Source organism: Leptosomus discolor, chromosome 1 (assembly GCF_034619465.1).
Source record: "Leptosomus discolor isolate bLepDis1 chromosome 1, bLepDis1.hap2, whole genome shotgun sequence".
Taxonomy (NCBI): Eukaryota; Metazoa; Chordata; class Aves; order Leptosomiformes; family Leptosomidae; genus Leptosomus; species Leptosomus discolor.
In genome coordinates this window covers 205,544,416-205,557,393 of record NC_141391.1, presented here as the reverse complement: position 1 = coordinate 205,557,393, position 12,978 = coordinate 205,544,416, and the positions used below count along the sequence as shown (strand labels likewise).

Below are 12,978 nucleotides of genomic sequence, written 5' to 3'. Positions count from 1 at the left end.
AGCTTTCACTACCAAATCACACCTATGGGAGCAGCAGCTACAATAACACCTCGAGAAGCAGAGTTTGAGCATGGCCTCAATAGCGCTGCTTTTCATGCTTGGAGGTAAAAAGACACTCAGAAAGCAAGAAAAGGATCCAAATCAAAAGAAACAGCATACCCTAGAACGTGCAGCCGAGGCAGGCTACTCTTGCAGCTCGGCACGGAGGACACGGCAGAAACAGTCTATTTAAAAGCTGTGTGTGTAAGCGTACATTTCAAATGCAGCTGCAGTTGCATCAGCAGCACTCGTGATTTCATGGTATGTATACACATGTACTGATCTCACATTCACTGTCAAGTGCAGCTTTCAAGACTTCCAGACTGGATTAGTGGAACCCTGACACTGCCTAACACCTGACTTTGAGAACAGCTACGCCCTTATTTCCAGCCTGTACCTACGGAGAACCCTACAATGTAGGGAATTTGCTTCTACAGAGCTTATTAGAAAGTTTCGGATTATGCTTTATCGATTTCGAGAATTTGGAAGTGGTTTGTACTTCCGTTGCTACAAAAAGCCCTCAGATAATAACCCTTCTTGTCTTTGAGCCTGTATACATCAATGTCATGTCATGTTTATCCACTGATTCACATTACCCTTCATTTCAGTCCAAGCCAACTAGGTTGATGTGCTCCAGCTCTATGTGTCAAGAGAGCGAATGGCCACAATGAATATATATATATATAAACCTGCACATTGTTTGTGTGTTGTCTGTCTTTTTGACAGCGAAGATTGTGAGAAACCTTTGAGAAAGAGAGAGCCAGAGCTTCCGTACACACATCTTAATGGTAACAGCCTAGACAAGGCTCAAAGTCAGTTGTGTTTTGAAGTTCAGGTGGAAGTCGGGGCAAAAAGGCATTGAGCTGGAGGATTTTTCTTTATCTGGGTTTGAGAGATTTTCACTGCAGGTCTATACATATGTTGATTCTCAAAGAAAGGGAAGCAAACTGTTTCAGTAAGTGTCTTAAACCTTCCCATGCACAGCCTTCAAGGGTAAGGTGGAAGTGAGCTTTACACAGAAACAATAGTGACAGGCGAAGGGTCCCCTTGGATAAGCTGAAATACCCTCAATTCAGCTCTTGAAATTCCCCTCTTCTGTCTTCCCTTAACTCTAAGGAACCTCTAACTGCACCATTTTCTACCACTGATTTAGCTCTCTGACATCTCATCTTTCTTCCACCAAATGCATGCCTGTGTTGTTTTCTCTCCTCAACCTCAGTTCCACCCTAACCTTGATCTCCATTGTGCTGTTGTCTTTTGCTCTTCCCCTTAAAGCCATTCTTTTTCCCCTCACAGTACACTCTTCAGTGTCTGTGTGGGTGTGTGCATGTGAGTGAGTGTAATGCTTGAGCTTTTTGCCTCCAAAAACATTTAGTGTTTGTTTTTGTTTTCACCACTGTGCTCACTTTCGTTCATCTGAAATTTCTCTTTGGACTGTGTCCAATCTGGCTTCTCTCTCAAACCAATTTCCAAAGTCTTTTTGATTTCAGACACATCAAACGCAGGATCCTTTTCCTCCTTATGCTGTCTTGAAAATTCTTCTTCCTGTGGCTTATGCTTTTTCTGATCTCTTTCCAATCTTTTTAACCCTTTCAGTGTACTTCAGGAGTCCTCCCCCAAGCCTTCTAGCAGCGTGGGCACTCTGCATTGTCCCTAACAAACACTAGTATCACATAGGTGTGCTCTTAAAACCCAGATTTGTCTCTTCCTGCACAAAGGTGTTACACAATTTCTCTTCTCTTTTTATAGACACCTAGCCTTCAGCTGAAGCTCCATTTGGCTTAATCAGACCTCTTCTCCATCCTCCTCCTTCTACCCACTTCTTTCATCATTGTGCTTGCTGCCACCATGCCAACCGTCACTGATGCCTATTCCCTTCCACCTGGACTTCTCTCCAGGTGCTCTGATTTTGGCTAGTTAGATCTTGCAGGTCTTTCCTGCTGAACATGTGAGACCTTACCTTCTCAGAGTTCTTGTCCATCTCACATCTCATTTCACCTTCACAAACAAAATGTCTTGCTTATACCCATGAGAGAACAGCTGCCCTCCAGACTTCTGCTAAGTGCGTCATTTATCCTTATCTTACCTCTCGCTCTGTTTTCCGTCACACTTAACAGAACTATGTGTTTTTGGCTTCAGTGTCCTCCACACCCTTACTTTTGCCCTTCATGCTGTTCTAAGAGATCAGTTTTTGCATGAGTGACCTGTCATGCCAGCCTTCATGGTCCTCTCCAAGTTTTAAGGCCAACCTTATAATTTCTTCCATGCTACCTCTCAAGTTTGCATGTTTCCTTTGATCCTTCCAAAGCCATTTCATCATTTGTATTCCTCCTCTAAGAATTTTCCTGGGCTGGGATACACCACCAGTCCTGTTTAGACTGCATGTGTCACTTGTTTCCTATCACAGAGTGCCGTTACAGGTTCCTTGCACTCCTGTCCGTGACTCGGGGTCGGGGGGAAACCACGTCCTTCTTGCTTTGTACAGCCTCCAGCACAAAGTGTCCTGGTTAGAAGCCTGCTAGAGGTTTAGTGCAGTCCCATAACCCAAGGTGTAACCAACACAATCTGCAAGCACCTTGTACGCTTTCTAGGGCAAGTATAAGAACGTGTATGCAAACAAAGGACAAATATATTCAGAGAGAAGATATGCCAAGGAGCCATTAGCACAAAAGCTACCTCAGCCTGGGAAATTAGTAACTGACTTGGGCAGGGGTTTAGGGACATTTAAAGCCAGCCTGGCCACCAACGCAGCAGTCAAAAAAACCTGTTTTCCTTGAAGCGATGGGCCCAGAAGCCCTTGACTGGCCAAGGCAAGGTGCCTTCCCTGGGAGGAAATCACGCTCTCAGTTCAGAAGTGCCAAGTGTGGACTGAAGGTCCATATGCCAAATAATTCTCTTGTCATTACTAAAGTAAATTTACTTACAGTTCTCTGCCCTACTGCAAGGCTGCTGGTTTCTAAACACTCAGCACTCCTCCACTGTACTCCCCTGCTTGTGCTTGACCTTCCTGCCCAGTGCTGCATTACTGATTTACTAGTAAGGGCAGAGAAACTGCTCTTTACTACAGCTGAATGAGAAAAACTGTTTTGCCAGATATACTTGATATCATAATGCAGATGAGAAACAGCAGACTGAAGTTAAATCAGCCCACATTTACATCCCACCCAAAAAAAAGAAGCGTGTTCAAACCAAAACCAGTTGCTTTGGGAAAAGTATGCAGCTTTCCATCAGCTCTCTTCCTACCTAGGATTCATACATAATGTCTCAGCCCACAAGCTCCTGCAAAGCTAAAGAAATTCATTTTTAGGTAACCTGATGCCCTGAAAAACATGAAGATAAGATCGTTTCCAGTATTTACACTTTGTACTTAAACTTTCTTTAGGAGTAGGCTATCTCTGCTCTCTCCAGTTTAGAGCTGCATAAGTGAGAAATAATGGGGGGGGGGGGGAAGAGGGTAAAACAAATGCTGTTAGGATATAGAGTGTCAGTTTTCTATTTAAACTTGTGTCATATTATTTCTCTGCTGCCTTGATGTTATACAATGCACAAACCACACTAGATTCTCACCATGACCTAAATGTCAAATGCCCAAAAGTCCGTCAAGCTCCCATACCAATTACAACCTAGTGATCTGGCCTACGAGGCCAGTGGAAGGAAGCACCCCATGTGGGATTGTTTCTTAATGGCAAAGGCTGTGAGCTAAGATTTGAGTAGAAGAAAGCACTCGCACTGTTGAATGTGGTCCATTCTCACCCATCACATCAGGCGTTACATCTGCCTGAATAACAGATACTGACCTGGCCACAAAGATACAGTACCAAGGTGGCCAAAAGGAAGAGAATACACAAATGCAGATGCAAGGTTTAGTCAAAATAAAATTTGGCACAGCAGAGTACCAAACAACTAAAATCAAGACAACTACTGGAGAAAAAGATACTGCTCTGGCAGATAGCCAGCAATGCCACACGCCGAATCTGACTGCCCACATCACCAACCTCTTGGACAAGATGACAGGGCTACTTTGCTTCACAAGCTGCTGTTAACAGGGTCAGTAAATCAGGTGACTATTCCGTCAGGCACTGTATGCTCAAGAGGTACGGTTGTTAGCAGTTCTATTGATCTGCAAATACTCCTATTACGGGAGAGGAGGAAGAAAATACTTTCAGTTAAATATATCGACATAAACACATAGTTACTCAACCAGTCAGATGAATTCAGTCTGACTGCAACAAATCCAGTTGTAGCTGCGCATTTATTATTGCCTAAAAGACACTGGTTTGCCTCTGGGTGAGATACACCATGGAAATTTTCGGTGTTAAAACTCGAGTTCCTCCACTTCATGTAACTTGCCGGATTACAAGACCAGTTTGTATTCATAACTACTTACTGCGACTTGTTCAAACTACTTTTTTTTTTTTTTTAAGGTTAAAACTGATCTTTAGTAGCCCTTGTGTTCCCTCCTGAACGCACCTCACGGGCAGTGGTCCTGGCTTTCTGTCCTTCCTACTCAGAAGCGTCATCCAACTACTCTGACTACATCAGAGAGATATTCTTCTTTTTCCACCCTTACTACTGCTCCTGCTGCCTTTGCGACACATAAACCCTTTCACTCCGGCACTCTGAAAGCCAGCAGGTCAGTTACTAAATTCAAATTATTTTTTTTTTTTAGGTTCTTTACTTTTTTATTCCCCTCCTGTAAGTACAAATCAGCACAGACAAAAATAACAAAAAAAGCCTTTATGTCTGGGTATTATTACAGGAGGTATGTATATATATATTCATGATACCTTAGGATATCCTTGCCAGTGTTTGCAAGCTTTTCTTAACCCAGCTGAACTGCCAAATCAGACTGGGACAGGTCTTGTTTGCAATGTGCTCTGTATGGTCCAAGGATTATCACCTGCTCAAGGCTGACAATCCATTCCCTCCTTCCAGCCAGGAAGTCACAGGCTTAGCTCTCATTCCTTCTGTGATCTAGCAGTGGAAATAATATTTTCAGATGGCAAATAATAATAATGAAAAAGCAATTTTTATATGTTTTTTTTCCTCTGGATGCCACTCATAATCTTCGCTTTTTAAAAGGTTATTCCCTTGTTTCAACAATCATAATTGTTCTGGCCGATCGTCATCGGAACACCTTAACCATCTTATATTAAGCAGACACGTTAAACAGGAGTTGAATAAATTATCAACGGCTACAGCTGCATCGTGGGTGGTCTGCAGGCACTAAGCCAGAGAGTCTCAGAAGTGTCCAGGCTACACGGAGCTTCCCTGATTTCAACTTGCCTCACAACCATCCTCTCGACCACCCTCCTTACAACCATCTTCTCAATCCTCAGGTACACCGAAGAGCAGATGCTCTAAGACACTCCTCCTTTGCAGCCCACAGCCTCTGCTCAACTTTGATGGGTTTAACTGCTGTACAACTCTTCCACATCCACCAGACAACACAGGAGGAGCCTCTTGTCACCGCCAGTACAGTATTACCAGGTATGTGAAAAGCACAATGAAATAGATGAGATACCTTATTGTGCCAAGTAACCTGGAAATGAACCAGCAGTGGTAACGTTACTCCATTAGAATCACGGAATTTGTACTTACTATATATTAAAGCGTAACTCACCACACTCCATACCAAGTGCTATGTGGCACGGGGGGAATTACAACCTGAAACACACAATTTAATCCTCAAATGCAAATATTTAAGTGTTCAATTGTCAGCAGGCTCTGTTTAGAGACACGATGATCTACAGCTAAAAGCAACTGCTCCAGCAGCATGGGGTAATCACACTGCACACTCACTGTGTTGCACTTGATCGGCATTCATTCTCTTAGAAATTTGTCTCCAAAGAAACCCAATCCAAGATTTCAGTATACAAAACCCCAGAGGTAATTGAGATTTTTCTCATTGTTCTGCACAGTTCCCCAGTTACAAACTTCTTTAAGGAAAATTACATGTAAATGCAGCAGGCTTTCCCAACAAATACAGAAGAAATAAAAATGCTAAAGTAATGTTCTAGTCACTAAAAAGTAGAAAGCTACCTGCCAAATTCATACCAAACCTAAAATATGCTCCATTACAGAGATAAGCAATGACATTAGTAGAGGTCAGTTTTCATCTGAGACTTGAGTTTTTACATTTCTAAAACATGGAGAACTCATTCTTCTCCTGTGATAATTTACTGCATGATTTGTTCAACGTGAATACATTTAGAAAATCTAATAAATGGAACACTAGAAAAGTACTGAAGGAGCAAACAAGACAAAACAGTGGTTAATAAGAATAGTGGGTTGAGTAGTGCTACTGGTTCTTTGCTGTAGGGATCAAGGCAATTGTATGCCTGATCAAAGCTGCACTCCAGAGACTGAAGCTGAAGACTTGCTTTCAGAAAAAATAACGTGGAAGACTGGAGCTAATCAAAAGGTAAGATTATTCCAGAATTCATTTCACTGTATTTATAAAATGACTTGGTCTAGATCTGTATTCAGTGATAATCTGCAAACTAATGTAATATTCTAAACCCCTTTAGATTCAATTTCAAATACACCACAGCAAAGAAAGGTCTTGTTAAGAAGCTACTAAGACTGGATAACATTTCAAAGTTTTGATGTGAAGCTATCCAGCACCCAGCACCCAATCCTGCGCTTACCTCTGTACCAGCCACAAGAGCGGATACAGAAAGTGATGACATCGGGCAGGTTCTACCTTGCACTTACACTTAAAACTGTCAGTTTACCTGAAATCGATGAAAATGTAACACTCATGTATGTAAGCAGGCAACAGTGAGTTGTAAAACAGGCCTGTCAAAGGATACATAAATCCACGCAGGACACCTGCAGTTTCATATCGCTAAAGCAAAGACAGGCTGAGAACCTTCTGTGATGAACTTAGCTGGAATAGCATCCAAACCCATGCAAATCTAAAGGAAAAAATACGAACCTGGATGTACTTTAATTAAACATTGCCAGATGGCCTGTACAGAGTGCAGAGATTTTTGTCAGCCTTTGCTCCAAGTGAAACTCAAATGTAGAAAGCCGAAAATCCACGATCTGCAAAGTTCTGTATTTTCTTGGTAGGGAAATATGGAAACAATCCTTAAAAAGTACATCCAAAACACATTTGGAAATTTTCTAATTTAATAGTTGTTTCAAAAAGTTACAGGGATTTGGACTGTCCGGTGGCGATGACAGCCTGTCAGGCGTTACCGAACCGCAGGAGGTCCGGTCCGTAGGAGTGAAAGTCGAAGCTAATCCTCTTCGGCGCAGGGGAAGGGGAACAAAGTTCAGGCCAACTTTATTCGGCCAACTGCAAGACACTCCACCTGCCCCGTTTACAAAGCAGGAATCTAGTTGATACAGGTTATCCCAAATGGCACGTGTTGTTAAATTATTTATTTTTCAACAAATAATTGGGAGACTATATCCCTGGGAAGTTAAGGATTTACAGCGTGTACAGTTCTTTGAAAGAGCTGCCCAGCTCGGCAGTCTGCCACGAGCGCCAAAGGCACAGCCAAAGACAGTAACTGCAAGTTACGTACCTTCCGGGAGGTATCAGGGGCTGCCACCTGGGCACTGCCTTGCTCTTAGCAGAGAGGCCCTAAAGGCACAAGTAGTAAATCAGACAATGTTTCCATGGCTAAAGTTCAGATTAATAGATAGTTCCACTACCTAAAATAAATGGTTTTTTCCTCTGAATGTTCTTCTGCACTTCTCTGGCATTATTGCTGGCCAGAAGTTCTAAGGCAGCTACTAAAAGTAAGGTCCTGAAGGTCGCTATTTTGATCAAGTAGGAGATCTATAAGCTACGCCAGACTGCCACCCGTCACTCTTTTAGTATTTGCTTCTGCACACAGTTTATTCCCAAGAGTAAAAACACCCATAGTGAGATTTTGGAGATTTTGACTTTCTTTAATTTAAAGATTGTATTACAGAAAAGTTTAAGTAAGGAATCCTTATAAGGATTAACTCTTGACATGATACATTGCCAAGATACAGTGTAGCTGCAAGGGCTCTATGTGAACCTTCATATAAGTTGCTTTCTTACATACACAGTCGCTGCACAACAAAAATGGTATTCACCATCTGTGAGAGAAGACAGTGGTATCCAAACAGTCCTTTTACCAGGGTGTTCTGGTTTTCCCAAATTAGAAACACGTCATATTAAAACTGTAAAATCCTATTATACAGAAAGTTGATAGAGATGAATTTTCTAAAGATTGCAACTGATGAAACATTAAAATGAAAACTAAGGAGTGTTGATTATGTAGAATGGTTTATCTTTTACTGGCAGGTCAAATATACTAGAAACGTACAAATATTTTTGATAATCTAATTCCAGATGAACTCAAAACACTGAAGTAACATACACAGGCTAAGAGAATTCAATACTGTTCCAAGGCACTTACTGAATCTCCATGACTAGATGAAAACCAGAACAAATTAGGTCTGACAATTAAACAGTATATAATATAAAAATAACCTTTTGCTTACAATTTACAAAATGTATTACAATCTTTATCTCTGCTAACCTGCAATTCTAGCTGTGTGTGTCCAGCAATTTTTGTAAAAAACCCCAGAAACTATTTTCTAAAACTTCAGGGCAAATAATTTACAAACAAGGTACACAAAAATTTAGATCATGCAGAGATTTCTTACATCTTCTGTTAATATTTTATGATTGCAACTTTATCAAATTATATACTTACTTGCCCTGTACATATACAAAATAATGCATACATGGTAATCAAACGTTAGCAAAAAGTAGTCCATAAACACAATCTGTCAAAAGTATTACTATATTAACATATGTCTACAAGCAGCGTGTAACAGGGTTAAAAGACATTAAGGCAATAATACTTGAAGTTACAAAATAAATCATATGTAATACTTTCTCCTAAGTGTAGTAAGGCAGGTAGATGGCCCCAGCAAAAAGTTAAGTTGTAATACTGGAATCCACTGCGGTGAACAATGTTTAAGGTTTTGCGTGGGATGCACTGGAAGAGTGTACCATTTGGTAGCTAGATCTACACTGCTCTGTGTTAGTCGCCCCCTGGAAAAGTGGAATACTATTTTTCTAGTTCTCAGTGGCACTTGAGTTTTCCAGTATAATTTATTGACAGGATGCCCATTGGTTCTTGGATCATGTCCATTCTGAAGGTGGCTCTCGTGGTCCTCTGGGCTTTCCACAGCGGTTACCAAAGCCTAAGGAAAGAAAGGTATTTAATACTGCTGCCTGCTCGGGCAGCGCAGCCTCACAAACCGGCAGCAGTCTGAAGGATCCCTGTAAGCCCTGCTGGGCTCTTACGGAGGAGGTTGATTCTTGGCGCTAGAAAACGACTTTGTACTATGAGGGGTTCTAAAGGCACTACGGCCACAGGAAACCCAAACATGAAGAACCGTATATAATTACAGTTCATTGTTTAAACCTCACTTAAGAAGTACTTAAGTAAATACGGTATTACAGCCTTTGTTATAATTTATCCACTTTTTCCCCTTCTGTGCATACCAAACCAGTTTTGTCAGGTGTTATTTCTGAAAGTTTTCAGTGCTCTACAGAAATTATATCCCATTTGACTGATTCTATATCTCACACCCTCTTAAAAACAAAGTGAAGAATGACCGAACCGCTCATTCTGGGAAAAGCTCTTTCAGCACTGCTGAAGAGACAAGCCAGGCTTCTTTGGCTGGGTTCTGCACCTCAGCAAGTCAGAGGGAGACAGTAGTAGCAGCATTCCAAACTAGTACTGTTAATGAGTCTTCTCTTTAAATCACCCAGTGATCATGTTTTGAATGAGTTGTAATTACCGATATCTGTTACTTCTGCAGGACTTTCTGAAATTTGACCTCTTCTATCCGTGGAACCAGAAAAAGAAATCTGAGGTAAAATGTCAGTTGGTGTTTTGTTGCTTCTTTCAAGACGATCTGGAAAACACACACCCCCCCTCTTAGCGTAACACTCATTTAGTCAGCACTATGCGAATGCTATTTTTAAGTACAGCTCAGTCCAGAACACAACTTGCATCAAATATTTTCAAAAATGAGGATTTAAAAGGCAATTTCTCATTTCTTAAAACCCATACTTCAGAGGTGATTATGAAGCAGATGTTCAATAACAGTGACACATTCCTGTTTGCCTAATATGCAACTTTTTCTTTTAAATTCAGACGGATACTTAAATTCCCAGGTAGCACCTATTTATAGCAAGAGGTCACAGTACCATTTAATACATCAATGTAAACGCATCTGTTTATGTTCTTTCCAAACTAAAGGTGCTTCAAAAGACATGCTAGGTAACTCTGTGTAGCATTACTTGTATAATCACCCTATTAGCAAACCTGTAATATTTCTGAAAGCTAACTTATTTTTAAAAATCGACCAGGTCCTTCACACGCAGCTCCAAATGGGCGGGACAAGCCCATCCAGGCATACGCAGAAGATACACGGCAGACACCTGCTTACAGCTGAAGCAGGCTGCTGCAAAGTTAAACACCAGGTGACAGGACTAAGACTTCCTACTGAAGCTTTTCAGAAGATCAGAAATTAAAAGACTGGTTAAACACGCAACACACATACATACATATCCAAAATGTACACACACGTGTCACTGCTGAGCTTATTTCAGGTTTACTCCTGCTTTTATGAAATCAAAGAAATTAATTCACAACTTTTACAATATCTATTGCAGTAACATGGGAAGGTTTTAATTAAACTAAAAAAATATTGTTATAATACACATTTAAATTCAGTATTTTTTGTCTTCATTATTTTAGCACAGCCAAGTTTAACATTCATTTTTAAATTAAGACTTGTAACTTGTTTCGTCAGAAAACCTTAGAAGCTTTAAAAACAGAAGGCCTTTTCAAAACGCCAGTATTTCGACAACATACTTAGATATTTTCAAAGCAAAAGCCAAGTTCAGGCAAATTTTTGTTCAGGAGAAAAAATGTATTTGGGGAAAAAAAAAAAAAAAAAATCTTTAGAATCTTTTCCATCACTTACCGGCTAGAATAGGTGACGTCGTTTTCAAACCCTGTTAATGAGAAATATTTGAAATAGTTCTATAAAATGCTTCCAAAATACTAAAACAACATCAGAAATTGATGATGAAAACATCAGCAAAAAAATCACATCATCTGTGGAAGTACCTACTTGTTCCTACATTTCTGCCTTGCTACAACACTGACAAAAAAATAACCTATTACGGTAGTTAATAAAGAATTTATTATCAGAACCTTACTGCATATTTAATAAAAAGTTAAAATTGTCACATTACAAATTATTTGCCAAATTAGGTAGATTCGTTCTCACATTAAATTTACAGTCCCTGAAAATTCACCTTTATCTTTTTTTGTCACATTTTTAAGTGGTGTGTCAAGGCGGCTGTAAAAGTGCATTGGGGGGGCATGAAGAAAAGAATCCCAGAATCGTTTAGGTTAGAAAAGACCTTTAAGATCGAGTCCAGTCGTTAACGTAGCACTGCCAAGTCCAGCACTAAACCACATCAAAGGCATGAATGTAAAGAGGATTTAGACGCTTCTGACGTTCTGCCAGCTGTTTACGCCGGATGACTTTGAGCAACTAGTAGACTGGTGTGAAAAGTGCAATTTGATTGGCAGAAAAGTTTGTTTAAAATAAATACGGACGTAAGGACAAACTTTATCAGGCAGTGAAACAGGTTGCCCACAGAGAATATAAAGCCTCCATCTCTAGGGGTTTTCAAGACCCAACTGGATAAAGCCCTGAGCAGCCCAGTCAGAGTCCCTGCTTCCTGCAGCAGGTTAGACGAGAAACTGCAATTCTCCTCCAGCTTGAATTAGCCTATGATCGATTAAGGGCAGACAGCAAGCTCCGTAAAAACAGCATATTCACGCTCTTGAGGCCATAATTTAAGGTATATTAAGGATGACCTTTTAAAAGTATTGCTGAACTTCGAAAACCAGACAATTTTCTCGGAAAGAAAGCGTGCTCTCATCGCACCAGTTCAGCAGCTCAGGCAGAGGAAAACTGGCTAGTTGTAGGTGATCAACAGCTGTAACCTGTCACAAGTACGTATTTTGCTTTTTGTTGTAGCTCCCAACCGAACTAGAAATAACTGGTTAGTACAGACTTGTCGCCTATACTTACTGTAGAGACCGCCTGGTCAGGGGGATGCTGATCACGCAATATGCTCCACTCAGACTGCGCAATCATAACTGGCTTCGGCAAGGGTGTGCCTAGGGAAAATGAAATCAAGCAACACACGTGAGTTCTCTCCATGGTGAGGTACTAGAACACAGCATCAGAGATGTGCTATAAAGCAATTTTAAAAAATTAAACGCTTGTAAAAACATGAATCTCTCTTTACATGAAGAGCATTCAAGATAAGGGACAACTCCACAATGTAACTCAAAACACAAGACCGCAGCGTGCTTGCATTGCGGATGTTCATTTCCTTCATTTGGAAGTTCCTAACCAATAGGAGAATTGGCTTCTTTTTCAATGATGTTTTTAAAATTTTATTACATCAGCTGTGCAATAGTAGCAGATCTGAAAATACATACTAGGTAAAGAAAACACACAAGTAAGGACAGCCAAACCTGCTATCATGCAAAAACACAGTCAAAATTGAATTATTTTTGGAGATTTGAATCTCAAAGATTTTTTTTTTTTTTTTAAAGAAAAAAAGCTTTGTTTCTTCTGTTCTCAAAGAAGAGAAGAAAGTCCGTAATATCCAAAGAAAGGATCACTTTGACTCTGAACCACCTATGCTTATGATGCTCAAGGGACATATTTACACAACTTCCACCTTTTTATGGTGAAAATATCTATATTAACTATTTTGGCCAAAATTTTTTGACAGTTTCACAAAGCAACACTAAACAAAAGCCTCGTAAATAACTACATCACACTAAGGTTTTTGGAAGATGCCAAAATCAACCTAATTTATCACTTCATTTCAAT

The 12,978-nt window shown here is 40.3% G+C and overlaps 1 protein-coding gene across 1 annotated transcript in view; it reads right to left on the bottom strand.

Moving 5' to 3' along the window:
• Window positions 1-8,051: 8,051 nt before the first annotated feature.
• PTPN12 (protein tyrosine phosphatase non-receptor type 12) overlaps window positions 8,052-12,978 on the bottom strand; it is an 82,786-nt gene continuing 77,859 nt past the window's right edge. Inside the window, exons 15-18 of the mRNA XM_086474355.1 lie at window positions 12,163-12,251; window positions 11,038-11,068; window positions 9,844-9,960; window positions 8,052-9,240 (exon numbers count right to left, since the gene is read on the bottom strand). Of these exons, the coding sequence (XP_086330481.1) occupies window positions 9,179-9,240; window positions 9,844-9,960; window positions 11,038-11,068; window positions 12,163-12,251 (299 nt within the window). The 3' untranslated portion in view covers window positions 8,052-9,178. The remainder of the gene's footprint in view (window positions 9,241-9,843; window positions 9,961-11,037; window positions 11,069-12,162; window positions 12,252-12,978) is intronic.